At 44.3% G+C, this 14,784-nt stretch overlaps 1 protein-coding gene and 1 pseudogene across 1 annotated transcript; both read left to right on the top strand.

The window, feature by feature from the left end:
• The first annotated feature begins 2,153 nt into the window (after positions 1–2,153).
• Positions 2,154–3,598, top strand: LOC133923259 (delta-aminolevulinic acid dehydratase, chloroplastic-like; annotated as a pseudogene).
• Positions 3,599–5,417: 1,819 nt separating this feature from the next.
• Positions 5,418–9,194, top strand: LOC133922668 (eukaryotic translation initiation factor 5). The gene is made up of 2 exons (XM_062368085.1): positions 5,418–5,598; positions 7,311–9,194. The coding sequence occupies exon 2, from the start codon at positions 7,610–7,612 to the stop codon at positions 8,969–8,971; it is 1,362 nt and encodes a 453-aa protein (XP_062224069.1). The 5' UTR covers positions 5,418–5,598; positions 7,311–7,609; the 3' UTR covers positions 8,972–9,194.
• The last annotated feature ends 5,590 nt before the right edge of the window (positions 9,195–14,784 follow it).

The raw sequence follows: 14,784 nt of genomic DNA, 5'->3' as shown, positions 1-14,784 counted from the left end.
GTTAGCCACAATGATACGGTTGTTATTAATCACTGAAACATTTACCACTTACTTAGGAGTCTAGATGGCACAAGGAGACACACATATCTTTCTACTATGCTCATTTGGTTGCCAACCCTCACATTGCTAGAGCTTTCAACAAGTTATCATTTAACCACAAGTTAAATTGGGTTCCTATTACATCAATGAGAAGTTTCTTGGATGTTAAACATCCTTTGATTATATCAGGACTGTCATCCTACTTTTGGCTTGTAACCCATTAAACAATGCACTGTAGGTAATTGGGTGAAAACTTGTATAACTATTATGTGACAACTATTAACTCTACTTTTGGTTTGTAACCCACGAAACAATACACTATGGGCTAATTATTAGTTGTCACCCTTATTTTGGTATACAACATGGTTTGTTTATGTGTGCAAGGCATCAACATGGTTTATTTATGTACCTCCATAAACCCATGGTTGCTTGATGAAAACATGAGGACTTGCTTTGTTTATTTTATGTATTGTAAATGTATGGTTTCTCTTAATTGATTGGATTATAGCTGCATGATAAAATGAAGAACAATGAAAGAGGGAGGTGAAGGGAGGTAACCATATCCTACACTCACCAACTCTAGGAAGAGGTAACCATATCTAGCTTTTTCATCCCAATCTCTCCATTCAAACAAAAAAATAGGATCATCACATTCACCATTTATCCTTCCAACCAAATAAAAAAGTGGCTCATCCCATCCCTCCAACTAAACAAAAATTGGGATCATCACATCCCTAAAAATAGGGATGGCCACATCGCATCCACTTGCCTCCAAACTAAACACACCCTTATAGGTTGGACCACGTGCTTGTTGCATGATACTTGTAGTTATTTTTTTTGTGACGAGTGTTATGCTAGAGCTGCACATTCGCAATCCCAAAACGGTTACATGCCCCGCTTGAAACTCGCATGGAATTTTACTGAACTTCAATTTGACACTATTAGTAGGGATGTATATAGATTGATCAATGGATCCACTCTAATTCAACTTATTAATTAACTAACTAGATATGGATCCATGGATCAGAAATTGACTCTAGATCAATGGACGTGTGAGATTGTCCAATTAGCCAATTAAATTAAACTATAGTAGATCTATAGATACCCATAAATCGATCCATGTCTATTCCCATCTCTCAGTCCTGAGTGACATCCAACGGTTCTGATTGTACAAATCTGGCAAGATTGTACAATTCATCTCTCCCTTTTATTCCTTTTTGTTTTTCTACATGCCGAGTCCAGGAAATTCTGCTATAAGTTGCAATAACCGCCGGAAAAAAAAATCTCTCCTACTTAAAAAAAGTCGTAAGGCATATTCCGTCCGTCAGAATATCCCTCTGTCGATTCCTCTGCCTGCCTGCTCCGCTTCGCGTCTATCCGATCGCTCGTGTTCGCCCAATCGTCTGCCCTCCTTCGTCCTCCCAACGAATCATGTTTCACTTCCGCCCAACGAATTCGTTTGTCTGCCTAATCCTCCTCCCCTCCTGCGCCACCGCTCCGATCCCCCTAATCCCCCTCCACTTCTACCCTCTCTCCAATGCGTCACCGACCGCTCAGTTCCTCCTCTGTGCCCCCACCCCTCCGCACGGTCAACCGCACTGCCGCCCCTCCGCGCGCTCGATCGTGACCCCGCAACTCGATCCGTTCAGCTCGCCCCTGAGTTCTGCCTTGATTCGGGTTGGCCTCTGCCTCCCCCAGCCGACCACTCTCCTCCGCTCTCCCCCTCTAGATCCGGCTTCCTTGAGGTCAAGGGTGGTCCAGTGGCCACCACCACTGCCTCCTCCTCTTCCACCACCACCAACCCCGGTGACCCTCACAGTCTGCGCGGATGGTGACAACGGCCATAGCGTCTGTGACGGTAGTGACCCGCTTCACTCACCTGGTGGGCGTGTGCCTGGGCCTCTATAGCTACGACCGCTAGGATCCACCTCCCTGACGCCTGTCATCACCCTTCACTGACACCACTGCCACCATCTCGACCGTGCCGCTATCGATCGAGGCGTCGGCGGAGCTAATGGACACCATTCGCGTATCGTTCCCATCACTGGTGTTCTGGGTGTACCCGTTCACCAACGAGGAGTGCATGGCGGGGCTCATCAGCACCTCCATCAGCGATGCGCTCGACCAGCCATTCAGCTGTTCCGAGAACTAGGCCAAGGCTGCGCTCAACGGCGGTCGAGGTCAACAGCGAGCAGGAGGCCACGTCGGCCGTCAAGGCGCCGTCCAGGAGGACCATCGAGGAGTGCGAGGCTGACACCATCGCTGGGAAATTCCCTGCTCCCCCAATTGTTGGTCAGACCAAAGGCGCCTAAAGGAACACCGGAGATCAAACCCCTTGTATGTGCCCATTCAATTTGCAATGTCAATTTTGCTTTACAGTGTAATTGCAAAAATTGAATTGTAGAATCTTTTTTTTTTCATGAATTGTCTCAGGACATGACAAAGCGCCCTCGTCACAACTAGAAATCGCCTGCTCTTAGGGTCGTGTTCCAGGAGACAAACATCTCACCTGCCAATTTTGTGCTCTCATTGTTTATCCATGAAGGTTGGTAATGAGATATACATTTACACTAATGGGCAATACATTTGAGATTTGATATATCGAGCTTTGTCACTGATGATCTGCAGGAGAAGATGATGCTCCTATTGGAGCTATGCTGGGGTGCTATAGGCTTGGGTGGAGGCACATGCTTCTTGATGAGGTATTGAGAGTATTAGGGATTAAATCATATTGTAACTGTATATTCTGATGTTCTTCTGCATGAATTTGTTGGAGAAAGATAAATATATGCATTTCACAACTTGGATCAATAGTCTTAAGAGCTCTTCAAACCTGTCCTCTTATATGCAAGTTTACAAGGCACACGATGTTGGTGTTAACAGCTTCGTGCTCTTTCCAAAAGTTCTTGATGCATTGAAGGTTTTTTCACAAATAGTATAACTAATATCTTGTTTATTTGTATCTTTGGAGTGACTCATACTATTTTTTCCTCCAGTCTCTAACAGGAGATGAGGCATACAATGATAATGGTTTGGTTCCACGAACAACCTGGTTGCTCAAGGTTAAGTTCCCTGATATTGTAAGCTTTGTTCCCCTCAATCAAAATATGTTGTGGCTTGCATTGATTTTGCTAATATATTTTTAAATTGTATAATTGGTTTAGGTTATCTACACAGATGTCGCGTTGGACCCTTATTCATCTGATTGTCATGATGGTATCGTGAGGGAAGATGGTAAGGAAAATGGTCACCTTTTGACCTTGATCTCCTCACACAGTATGACATATATGATTTGTGAACATTTTCATTCAATAGTTATATTGAACAGCAACAACAAAGCCTTTTAGTCCCAAGTTATATTGAAATACTTAAAAAGGTCATTGATAGTATTAGATGATGGACAAGAAAAAAAAAATAGGTGGTCCCCAACAATAAATTTTTTAGCTCCAGCTAATTGTTGTTTTCTCTCCATCTTGAATCAGGAGTAATTATGAATGATGAAACAACTTATCAGTTGTGCAAGCAAGCAGTTTCACAGGTGGTCCACCTCTTATCTTGATATTGTGTTTGGTCATAATGACACAACTGCAATAGTTCAGTAACACAAAAAAAAGATCCTTGACTAAATAGTCCCGTGCTGTAATGGCACGCAAGCACAATTAGAAATTAGCATGAAACTAACAATAATCTTATCAATTATTTTGTGAGGATGTCGCCTAATACTTTTCTTTTTTGTCTCTTTTGGTTCCACAATAGAATTTCAGATTGTTACAGGGAACTCTGCAAACTACCAACATTAGACCAGAATTAAGCCCCCGTTGCAACGCACGGGCATGATACTAAATTTCTCCTATCTACTTTTACAGAAATATACATGACTAAATTTATCCTATCTACTTTCTCAGCAAGGTTCATAATCCTTTAGGGAATGGCTGATTTTTTTCTTTCCTCTTATATATTCTAAGAACATAAATTATGGACATATGGCTTGAATGAAAGGATCAGCTAAAAATTGTCATTTATTGCAGTGAACTGTTGTGCACCTCTTTATTTGAACTAACACAACAGTCATCTAAAGGGTTAATTTCATTGATTTCTATAAATTAGATACGTCTCTGCTTTTTCCATTGAATTTATATATAGCATATATTCTTTCTCTTCGATCAATGTTTTAACTAGAACTAACATGAGAAGGTATAATTCAGCTTGCCCTCCTCGCTCCAATCTAGACACACTGAGAAGGTATGGTTCTTTCACCTCTCAATCAACCTAGGGTTGTTCAAAAACATGCCGGTTAATAGGCAATTTTCGACGCAAGTAACACTGTGTCAGTAAATCCCATACTACTTTATATCATAAACATAAAAATAAATAATTCAATCTCTGAATGGAACTCTCCAACTGAACTGCTTTTACCTTTGAAAGTATCCAAGTCCTTTAACCAGATACTTATGAATTTAGTAGATACCATCCTATTTCATTTTTCCTAAATTGGTGTTGACATTACACGGTCCATAGTTCTTTAACCTCATGCTTGCTAATAGTTATTTTTTTTGAATCATTTGTTTCAGGTAGTACTGTTTTCCATGTTAGTATAATTGTCTTGATCACATAATTTGTATAGGTTTATTGCATCCAAAAGTGATAAAAGGAATCAGTGGTCAATTTTGCTGTATCTGACATCACATTGTTTTGTTTCAAAACCAAATTTTGGTACTCACAGTGATAGTATTCAACATTTAAGCATAAATCATCGTTTAGAAGGCAATGACATTTAATATAAAAGATTTTGTAGTTTTCCTCTCATTAGAATTTTGGTGTGGAGATTGTTGTCAACACTTCTCTTGATCCTAATTGACTTATTCGCATGTGTTGCAGAGCCAAAATATCACTTGATTGATCAATACATATAGCGTCATCATCACTATAGCTTACCTTCTTCTTTACAAAGCCGTCGAGATAACAATTCTTTAAATATATACCCCTATCTTAGTTTATTAATCAATATTCACAATACCTCATATATATATATATATATATATATATATATATAAATATAATAGTAGTCGTTCCTTTAGAGATGAAGTATTATGTTTAAACCTTTAATTATGGATATAACTTAATCGGTTCTCTACTTTTGCATAACCATAATTATATCGGCACTTAACTCTATTCTTTTAAAAAGTTCTATATCAAAAACATGGTTCAGAAGTTAGTATGATTTTTTGCCTTTCGCTACGAAACCAGAGGTTTGGGAAGGAGAGTTTCCCAAACTGCTAGTAGAATAAAAATTGCGTGGCGGAAAGCAGAGTTTGGGAAGCGGACGAGAAGCCAACCCAGACCAAGAAAAGAAAAAGGGAAACCAGAAGGCCGAGCCGGACACGGCAGCCCAGCCCTAGCTTTGCTTCAGCTCTGCGCCTCCCCTGATCTCCTCCCTATAAAAGCCGCCCGCCTTCTCTCCCCACCACTTCACCCCCTCACCGCCGTTCCCCGCAACCTCTCGGCCCCATCGCATCCGACTCGACTCGGTTCGTCATCCCCTCCAGATCTCCGCCCGAGGTGAGAACCCGTCCATCCCATCCGTGCCTTGTTGCTTGCTCCGCCCGTTTCGATTCGATTGGATCCGCTCTGTTTGGGTTCGGTGGGGGGATGTTCGTCTCATAGGCTCTGGATTGTAGAGGAATCCCCGATTCGGTCTCCCGATCACTGACCGGTGGCGCGGGTGCTTGGAGGCGCGCCGCGCTTTGTGTAGTTGGGCCCGCCGCGAGCAGGAGTTGGGAGGCGCGGCGTCGGTCATCGGGGAGGGGTAAGTTGTAAGAGACGTTCGCGGGGTGGTGGTCTGCACATCTGGATCGGCGGATCTGGTCGCGATGCTCCTGGGTTCATAGGTTCCGGATCCTGGACTGGATGTATGGGTGGTGGTTGTGAAGTCGGTAAGAACTAGGGTCTGAGTGGTTTCGAAAAAGTCGCGATTAAAATTTTTAGGGTCTGTGATGCACAGCCGACGGATTGGGTTGTAGTTTTAGGCCGGATTGATGAAATTTTGAACAGTGATTACATTGCGTCCTCTGTGTGTAGCATATGCCTTTTAGGGCCTGTTTGGATAGGGGGGATTCGAGTCCTAAAAGTCCCTATAGCATGAGCTGATTCGACTTCTACTGCTTACAGTGTAGTTGTGTTTTAGTCATTTATCTTCTTTGATGTGGCAACGGGAAGTGATTTAGTGGTGGTGAGACTCTAGGTTTCGATTGACCTGTATTTTTTTAGAGAGTACCTGTAGTGTACATTGTGTGTACTTGTTTTTGTTATTTCTGTCTATTGGTTATTTATTCTATTCTGGTTTATTATCTGCGCTAGAGTTGCTGATTTCCCAGTTTGCCTCTTCTCTGTTTTAGTATGGAAGGGCATAATTGTCAATTAATGATTTCTGTGTATGGTGGTCTTGTTTTGTTTGCCAGGTTCTCTGCGTTGGTTTGTTGGCATTTCTGTTGATATATTTTTTAGGCAGCATATAAATACATGCTATTTAATTTTCTTGCATGCTGCTGTTAATAGCTACCTGCACTCACTATTTACTTCAGACATGGGATTGGGATGCATTAACTCTTGTTGAATATTTATTGTCGAATTACTTGGTAGTTTTTTGTGTACATTGCGAATCTCTTATTGTATCTGAGGATCAGGTAATGCATGCTCTAACCTGTGCACTATCAAACTAGATACATGCAGTCATTTAGGACACTGGAAAAACAAAAGTTTCATGTTAATTGTTCATTGATTGAAGGTGAGACCATGTAGCTTGTGGTTGTTTTGTTGTCGAGTCATGCAAGGTCTTGTTGCTTTCTTATTTCTTTGCTAGCCCAGTACATATATTTGGAACTAGTTTATGTTTCCTTTCTCTGTTTTCTTTTTTTTGTATGTTATTTGGGTAAAGTTAATTTGAAGTTCAATTTGTAGTTTAACTGAAGTATACCTGTATAGTTCAATTTGATACTTCTGCTTCATGTAGATATTGCTCTCAGTGTATCCAATTAGTAGTAGTGGTTATGGTATACAAGGTTAATACGCTATTGTGTGTTGATGCTGTATAATGATCAATTGTTCTTGGATGTTGATTTGGATATGGGTGCCATACGAAGTAATATTTGATAGTTTAATACAGTATTCCTCTCTATAATATGGTATGATTATTTACCTTTTGCCTGAACAAATTTTGCGATCTTACCTTTGAAGAATCACTGACACTTGATGCTTGACTTGTGCTAAACCAGGTAGCAGCATCTGTTTTGCTGCGGTCTGACAAAGTGGAGCGCTTAGGAGTTGCTGCTTCTTTTATGTCTGAACAATCTTTGCTTTATTTGGGATTGCTGGGAGAGTATTCTCGTGCGACGAGAAAAAGGCACAAGCTTTTGTTCCACTGCATGCATCAAGAGCCCATTTGGTTTTCTTGTTCTGAGGGGTCACTTGCTGGTGCTCATCGGCTCGGTTTTCTCCAAGGACTAGCAGCTACTCGTGCTTCTAGATTTTGCCACATCTGATAGTATCTGACACACAGAAAGCTTGACTCAAGATGGCGCTGCAGAATATTGGTGCTTCCAACAGGGATGATGCCTTCTACAGGTACAAGATGCCCAGGATGATAACCAAAATAGAAGGGCGTGGCAATGGCATCAAGACAAATATCGTGAACATGGTTGATATTGCAAAAGCACTGGCCAGACCAGCTTCCTACACGACAAAGTACTTTGGATGTGAACTTGGGGCGCAGTCTAAGTTTGATGAGAAGGCAGGAATTTCGTTGGTCAATGGGGCTCATGACACTGCAAAGCTGGCTGGTCTCCTTGAGGTTTTCATTAAGAAATATGTCCAGTGTTATGGATGTGGCAACCCTGAGACCGAGATTCTCATCTCCAAGACCCAGATGATATCACTGAAATGTGCTGCCTGTGGCTTTGTCTCTGATGTTGACATGAGGGACAAGCTCACAACTTTTATCCTGAAGAACCCACCAGAACAGAAGAAGGGAGGAAAAGACAAGAAGGCCATGAGAAGGGCTGAGAAGGAACGTCTGAAGGAAGGTGAAGCTGCTGATGAGGAGCAGAAGAAACTAAAGAAAGATGCAAAGAAGAAAGGTGCATCTTCCAAGGAATCCACTGTGAAAGGTGCGTTGAAGAAGAAGGCTTCTGCTGCTGGTGGCTCTGACGAGGATCATTCGACGTCACCAACTCGCAGTCGGGACGGTGACAATGCAGCTGCAGTTGAGGATGACGACGACGTGCAGTGGCAGACTGACACCTCATTGGAGGCTGCCAAAAAACGTATACAGGAGCAACTGAGCGCAGCAACTGCTGAAATGGTGATGCTTTCCACTGATGAGTCAGAGAAGAAGAAACAGGCAGACCAAAAAGAAGGCACTGCTAATGGATCTGCAAAAGGTCAAGATATCGTTGATGACCCACAAACCATCACCAAGGCCAGTCCTTATGATGAACTGGTTGGAGACATCAAGGCTAGCTTGGGAAGTGCTGCCACACCTTCTCAGCTCAAGGGTTTGCTGTCCTCCTCAACCCTGCCTCCCCAGGACATGATGAATGCCCTCTTCGAGGCACTGTTTGACGGTGTGGGCAAGGGATTTGCGAAGGAGGTCCTGAAGAACAAGAAGTACCTTGCTGCTGCTGTGCCCGATGAGGGTGCCCAGGTCCTGCTGGTCCAGGCCATCGAGGCGTTTGGCAGCAAGTGCAGCGCTGAGGCGCTGAAGGAGGTCCCTGTCGTCCTGAAAGCCCTCTACGATGGAGATATCCTGGAGGAAGAAACCATTGTCGAGTGGTACAATGCGGCTGTGGCTGCTGGCAAGAACTCCCAGGTCCTGAAGAACTCCAAGCCATTCGTGGAGTGGCTCCAGAGCGCCGAGTCCGATGAAGAGGAAGAGTGAGAGCCTACTCTGCTTTCCCGCTGCATTTCGGTGCTACTTGTAAGTGTGTTTTGCGTATTTCGTGTGTCCGAGTCTGAACCTGTGGTTGCTGTGTCCTTGTGCTTCGTGTGGTGTCATGGAGTATTGGTGTCTGTAACTTCCTTTTTATTTGGTCGTGTGTTATGAACTTCCGTATGTCTGCATCGTATGCTTTAATATATTTGCATGTGCTGAGATTGTGCTACTTTTCGAGTCCCTGCCTTTTTTTTCTTCAAAACTCTCTGTGAAGACAGAAAATAAATAATTTGGACTATGAAGATCAAAGATGTTTTGCGTCCATGTAACAGTGAAAGAAGTCATTCGTACAAAACTAAGGCCGTGTTTGAGCTTATGTTTTTGAGTTTTTCTGAAAAGTTGTGTTTTTGGTTTGTTTGAAAAGTTGTTTTTAAAATAGATTGTTGACTTCTATAATAAATTTTTAGCTTCTCAGCACATAACTTCTCAGAAAAATATATCTCAACGAGCTTCTATCTCAATGAGTTTCTCAGTTTTACAGTTTTAGTTCATTTTACTTCAGTTAGAAGCCATTTTTTAGAACTTTATTTGTTCTGGTTTCTGATTTCTGCTGGTAACAGAAGCAACAAACAAACACGGCCGAAGTTTTCACTTTGATTGCAATTAAAGGTAATCATTTTGATGTGTACTGGTGGACGGAGAGACAAGTCAGAGGAGAAAGAAAGAGGTATATGAATTGGCCTGCAAACAATGAAGTTTGTGGAACTTGCAGTGCGCAGGTGGGAGTAACCGGAGCAAGATGTACTCAATATGAACTTTGATGGAGCTTTTATTCAGGGTTCACTTCTTGGGTGGCTGGGTATTTGTGATTTAGAGATCATGAAGGTGATGTGCATGCAGAAGCAGGTAGGTAGGATGGTATTTGCTCTTGTTCCATGCGGAAGTCGTGGCGTGTGCGAAAGGGGTGGAATCGGATGCTCAAACGTGCCCTTGACATGATTATGACTTCTCTTAGCTGGGCGGTATCATAAATACATGTCGTTTTGATTATCATTATCATAAATACATGTCGTTTTGATTATCATATAATTTTAATCACCATTTTTTATAAAATATATTTACTAATTTTATTTAATTTGTGGTATTATAAAAATATTTTTTAATATAAGTGAGAGACCTTTAAGGGCAAACTCGTCACAGACAAGGACGAGAGGGCTCATCAGAAAAGCCCAACAACATGGCGCCGCCTCTGCGCTTGTCCAGAAACGCCTACATATCGTATCACCCGCCACCGCCTTTGCCCCTCGCGCCTCTCTTCTGACTTCCTTCCCCAATTCATCGTCTCCTCGACTCCGCACCTCTGAACCCTAGCTTGGCGCTCTCCTCCTTGGTAGATATGGTCCCGATGGGGGCGATATGCTGGTTATTGATGGGCTTCACCGGCTGCCGCGAGCGGCCTCCGTAAGCCACCATCGTTGCCGCAGGTTGTCATACTTGTGGTATCGAGATCTATGGATGCGGGAGGCTAATACAATGGCCAGCCTTCTCCGGTCGTCACGGGCGTCCCACTTGCGTCGCCTCCACCACCGCCGCGGTGGGTTGCATCAACGACGCGGCATCTGCTTCTCGCGTTCGAGGAGGTCCATGTCTTCGAGGCCAAAGGTGAGTGGGTGTTTTGCCTCCTACTCCTTACGGATTCATGGGTTCGTAGCTCCTAATCTAGATCTAGTTGTCGATACCTAGGTTTGCTCTCGATGCGACGCACTATGTTTTTTTATCTCGTGGGGTAGGGGTGAATCGTGTAAACCCTAAACTCTAGAACTAGGTATTGTTTTGAGATGGTGCCTAGGTGTAGGGTCAACTATCCATCTCTATCTGCTACTGACCCGTAATGGATTGTAGGAATTGGGGAAATCTACTTGTAAATAATGATGGTATAGGAGCATAGGGAAAATTGTTCTGTTCTTGTTTCCCCCAGACTTAGTTGCTTGTGTTCAAATAGGAGGAATTGGGAAAACTATTTTTGGATGGTGTCTGGTAGAACGAATTGCAGACTGCAGTCGCTAGGGTTTTGCTTCTGATGGGTAAAAGGTATTCTGAAGGAGTAATTTGTGATGGAACGAAGAGATTAACGCTTTGTTCTCAGCTCCTGCTTTGCAGCGTTTCCTGTTATGAGTGGAACTTGCAAGGGGAAAAAATTGTTTATAGTTTTTTTGCATTTAATTTGCTTTGCAACAGAGTAGTACTTGGAATAAAGCAAATGCGTAATTGATCTGATTTCATTTTGGGACAATGTACGTGCTTGTACGTACTCAGCTCTCATAGGACTACTACATCACTTCACTACCCGCTAACTGACCTGAGTGGTCGGTCGTTCCACCGGACTGTCTAACGTACTCAGTGATCACGTACGAGCGATGAGGCGCAGGGTCCTCAGGACAGATACGATTAGGGGCGTTATCTCTAAGAGAGGATGCAACCTGTAGGATTCTATATCATTATTAGTTTTAGGTGTTATATAGTAGTACTTCATGTTACTGTTTTACGTGTACTCTATGCTAATATTTATATATTATGTCTATTATATCATATTGGATGTTAATATGAGATCTTTATTATCAATCATGTTTTTATTAACTGTGTTCTCGATCCATACTAAGGAAGACCATTGTGCGGCCATATCCTATTTCAAATTGTTCACTTGCAATTTTCAAAATAAAAAGCTTTCGCATCAAAAAATCTTACTACTATAACAATTGCAAATATAATAAAACATTACATGACAGGTATATTGCCTTACGTACTGTAGCTACTGACATGCAATAAATGCTTATGATGACCCTTATACATACTGTACTTTACTTTCTTCAATAAAATAGTCGGGATTTATCATTCTACTAATACGTTTTTTTCTAAGCACAATAATTTCATTGGATTCCCTGTCTTACATGCAGAGGCAATAATAATTACTTGCTAAACTTTTGCATAATGAAATGACCACACCAAGCAACAACTTCCTCAGGGAATCTCTGCTAAGCATCAATATCATAACTTTTCAGCTTTCACAAGGAATCCTATGCTCCAGCCCCCAACCGAGGCCGTGCACTCAATTCATGCACCAGCCCCCATCCATTATAAATAACCCCACCCTCATCCATGGATAGACCACTCCTTCCTCAGCTCTTTCAACTGCAATGTCTTCCTCAGCTCCACCAAGCCCACCCAAGAAACATTGGGGGATTTTCATCCCCAGTGGGTCAAACCACCGATGTGCTTCTGTGACGACCCTTGTAGGCTTCGTGAGTCTCAGGACATATCCTACACATATAGCCTACGCTTCTTCATATGATCAACTTCCGATACGACAAGCCTCGACATGAACCGTATGAGTACCCACCGGTATAACGATATAGATCACTCATGTAGCACTTTCCACATGATTTTATGCACTCTCTAACTAATCTTCTCTCTTATTTCTTTTGTCCAGTCTACTCTAACTATCTATGACTTCATGCAATGATTTAACATGGAGCAAAATGAGGACCAGAAATGGCGGATGGACATGGAGATACGGTGGAGGAGAGAAGCTTACCAACGCCGCGAGTACGAGCGACAGTAGGAGAAATTACGGATGAAGCGACAGGAGGAGAAGCGCACCAGGAACACCGCGAAGGAGCGCGCCGCGGCTCAAGCACGCGAAGTAGAGAGGGAAAGGAAGTGGGAGAGGACCCGTCGCGCTAAGGCGGTGGTCGATGCCCTAAGAAATGACAAATATACTATGTGCATTCAGTAGAGAGCATCTATTGTATCTCGATCTATTTCCATTCCCTAAGGCTTGTTAGGTTTAGCAGCAGCACGCTATTAAGTTAGTTTTTAGCTGTACCATGCATGCCAATGTTTATTGTCATCTCTTTATGACTATGGTCCATTCGCGCAATGATGAAAACTCCATGTCCCATATAATGTTTATCAGCGTATGTAAACTTCATGCCGGGTTATATGATATTTGTGCTTCATAACTACTATTATTCGATAAATTAAATTTGTATTCTCACAACGTCATTACTTAAAAAAAATTCACACACTTTTACACCAACTAAATAAAAAAGTTTGAGAAAATTAATGTGCAATATTTTCAATTTACCGAATATAAATTCTATTAAAAAAACTAATTATACGAATGTGTCGCCCGTTGAACGGACGAGATCTTGTTCTCACTAATTTTTAATTGCGCTGTCAGCCGGGGCCTACAAGGTATCGTCCGTTTAACGAGCGAGATCTTATTGTCGCTGTCGGTGTATTTAGAACCAGGGGTCCCTAAGTCCCGAGGCCAGGCCGGCCATCCACCACATATCACCACCCTGCAAGGTAGGTAGAAGCTAAGTCCCGGGAGAAGGTGCTCGGGGCCGCCGCTTCTGGTTCCCGAGCACCCTAGTTCCCCGATGATCCGCAGAGCCCAAATACCAAGAAGAAAGTGCTCGGGAGAGAGTGCTCGGGGCTGCACGTGGCAGCTCCCGAGGACTCGGTGCCCCGAAGGTCCCATCAAAGTGCTCGGGAGAGAGTGCTCGGGGCTGCACGTGGCAGCCCCCGAGGACTCGGTGCCCCGAAGGTCCCACCAAAGTGCTCGGGAGAGAGTGCTCGGGGCTGCACGTGGCAGCTCCCGAGGACTCGGTGCCCCGAAGGTCCCATCAAAGTGCTCGGGAGAGAGTGCTCGGGGCTGCACGTGGCAGCCCTCGAGGACTCGGTGCCCCGAAGGTCCCACCGAAGTGCTCGGGAGAGAGTGCTCGGGGCTGCACGTGGCAGCCCCCGAGGACTCGGTGCCCCGAAGGTCCCACCGAAGTGCTCGGGAGAGAGTGCTCGGGGCTGCACGTGGCAGCCCCCGAGGACTCGGTGCCCCGAAGGTCCCACCGAAGTGCTCGGGAGAGAGTGCTCGGGGCAGCACGTGGCAGCCCCCGAGGACTCGGTTCCCCGAAGGTTCGCGCAAGATCATTCAACGACCCGAAGGGTCCCGTCGTCAGGGTGTCATCCAGTCAAAGGCCCAATGCCGCATTTAATAGGCACGCGCGGTCTGACATCCTGACATCCTGATATTCTCAACTGCCCACGCCCCAGTGTCAGACCCTGCCATACACTAGCAGGGGGGCGTGGGTCCATTAAATGCACGGGTCCCGTTCCGTTTCATCCAGGTGCCTCGGGATAACGTTGCCAAAATCGAAGCGCTCGACCTGCCACCCTGCCCTGGCAGAAGAACAAGACAGGGTGGGCGCACCGGGCACCTCTGAGGCTGCCCGGTGGGCCCCTTTCATGGCGCCCCGAGGCTCCCGCAGCGGCTGGTGGTCGAATGCGCGCCGCATCTCTCCACCGCCCCTGTCACTTCGCCAAGATGAAATGATTACGCCTTTCTCCGTGGCACCTTGGCATTCACGTCCCCTCTTTCCCATTCAGGATATGTTGAGGTCGGCGCGCCTATAAAAGGAAAGGATGGAGAACACTAAAGGGAAGAGGAGAGAGGAAGAGCCCCCGACCACAAGACGACCAAGAGACCAGACAACCAACAATCTCCGGCGAACCAGGCCAAAGATAGATCAACAGACACTCGAACCAGCTCAAGTTAAGCTAGAACGGAAGAGCCTCAAGCTCTTTGTAAACAGTTCTCCCCTTAGAACCAGATATCTCCTTGAAGAATCCCCTTCAAGGATAAATATAGCGCTCATACAGGAGTAGGGTGTTACGCCTCCGTGCGGCCCGAACCTGTCTAAAACCCGGCGTACCCACTTTTCCTTGCATTAGGGTGATCGTCTCCCACCAGCCATCACATT

The sequence above is a fragment of the Phragmites australis genome, chromosome 6, assembly GCF_958298935.1.
Source record: "Phragmites australis chromosome 6, lpPhrAust1.1, whole genome shotgun sequence".
NCBI lineage: Eukaryota > Viridiplantae > Streptophyta > Magnoliopsida > Poales > Poaceae > Phragmites > Phragmites australis.
The sequence above is the reverse complement of the archived record's forward strand: the minus strand, read 5'-3'. Positions and strand labels throughout refer to the sequence as shown.

Coding starts and splice junctions, on each gene's coding strand:
- LOC133922668 (XM_062368085.1), top strand. CDS start 7,610: ATGGCGCTGCAGAATATTGGTGCTTCCAACAGGGATGATGCCTTCTAC.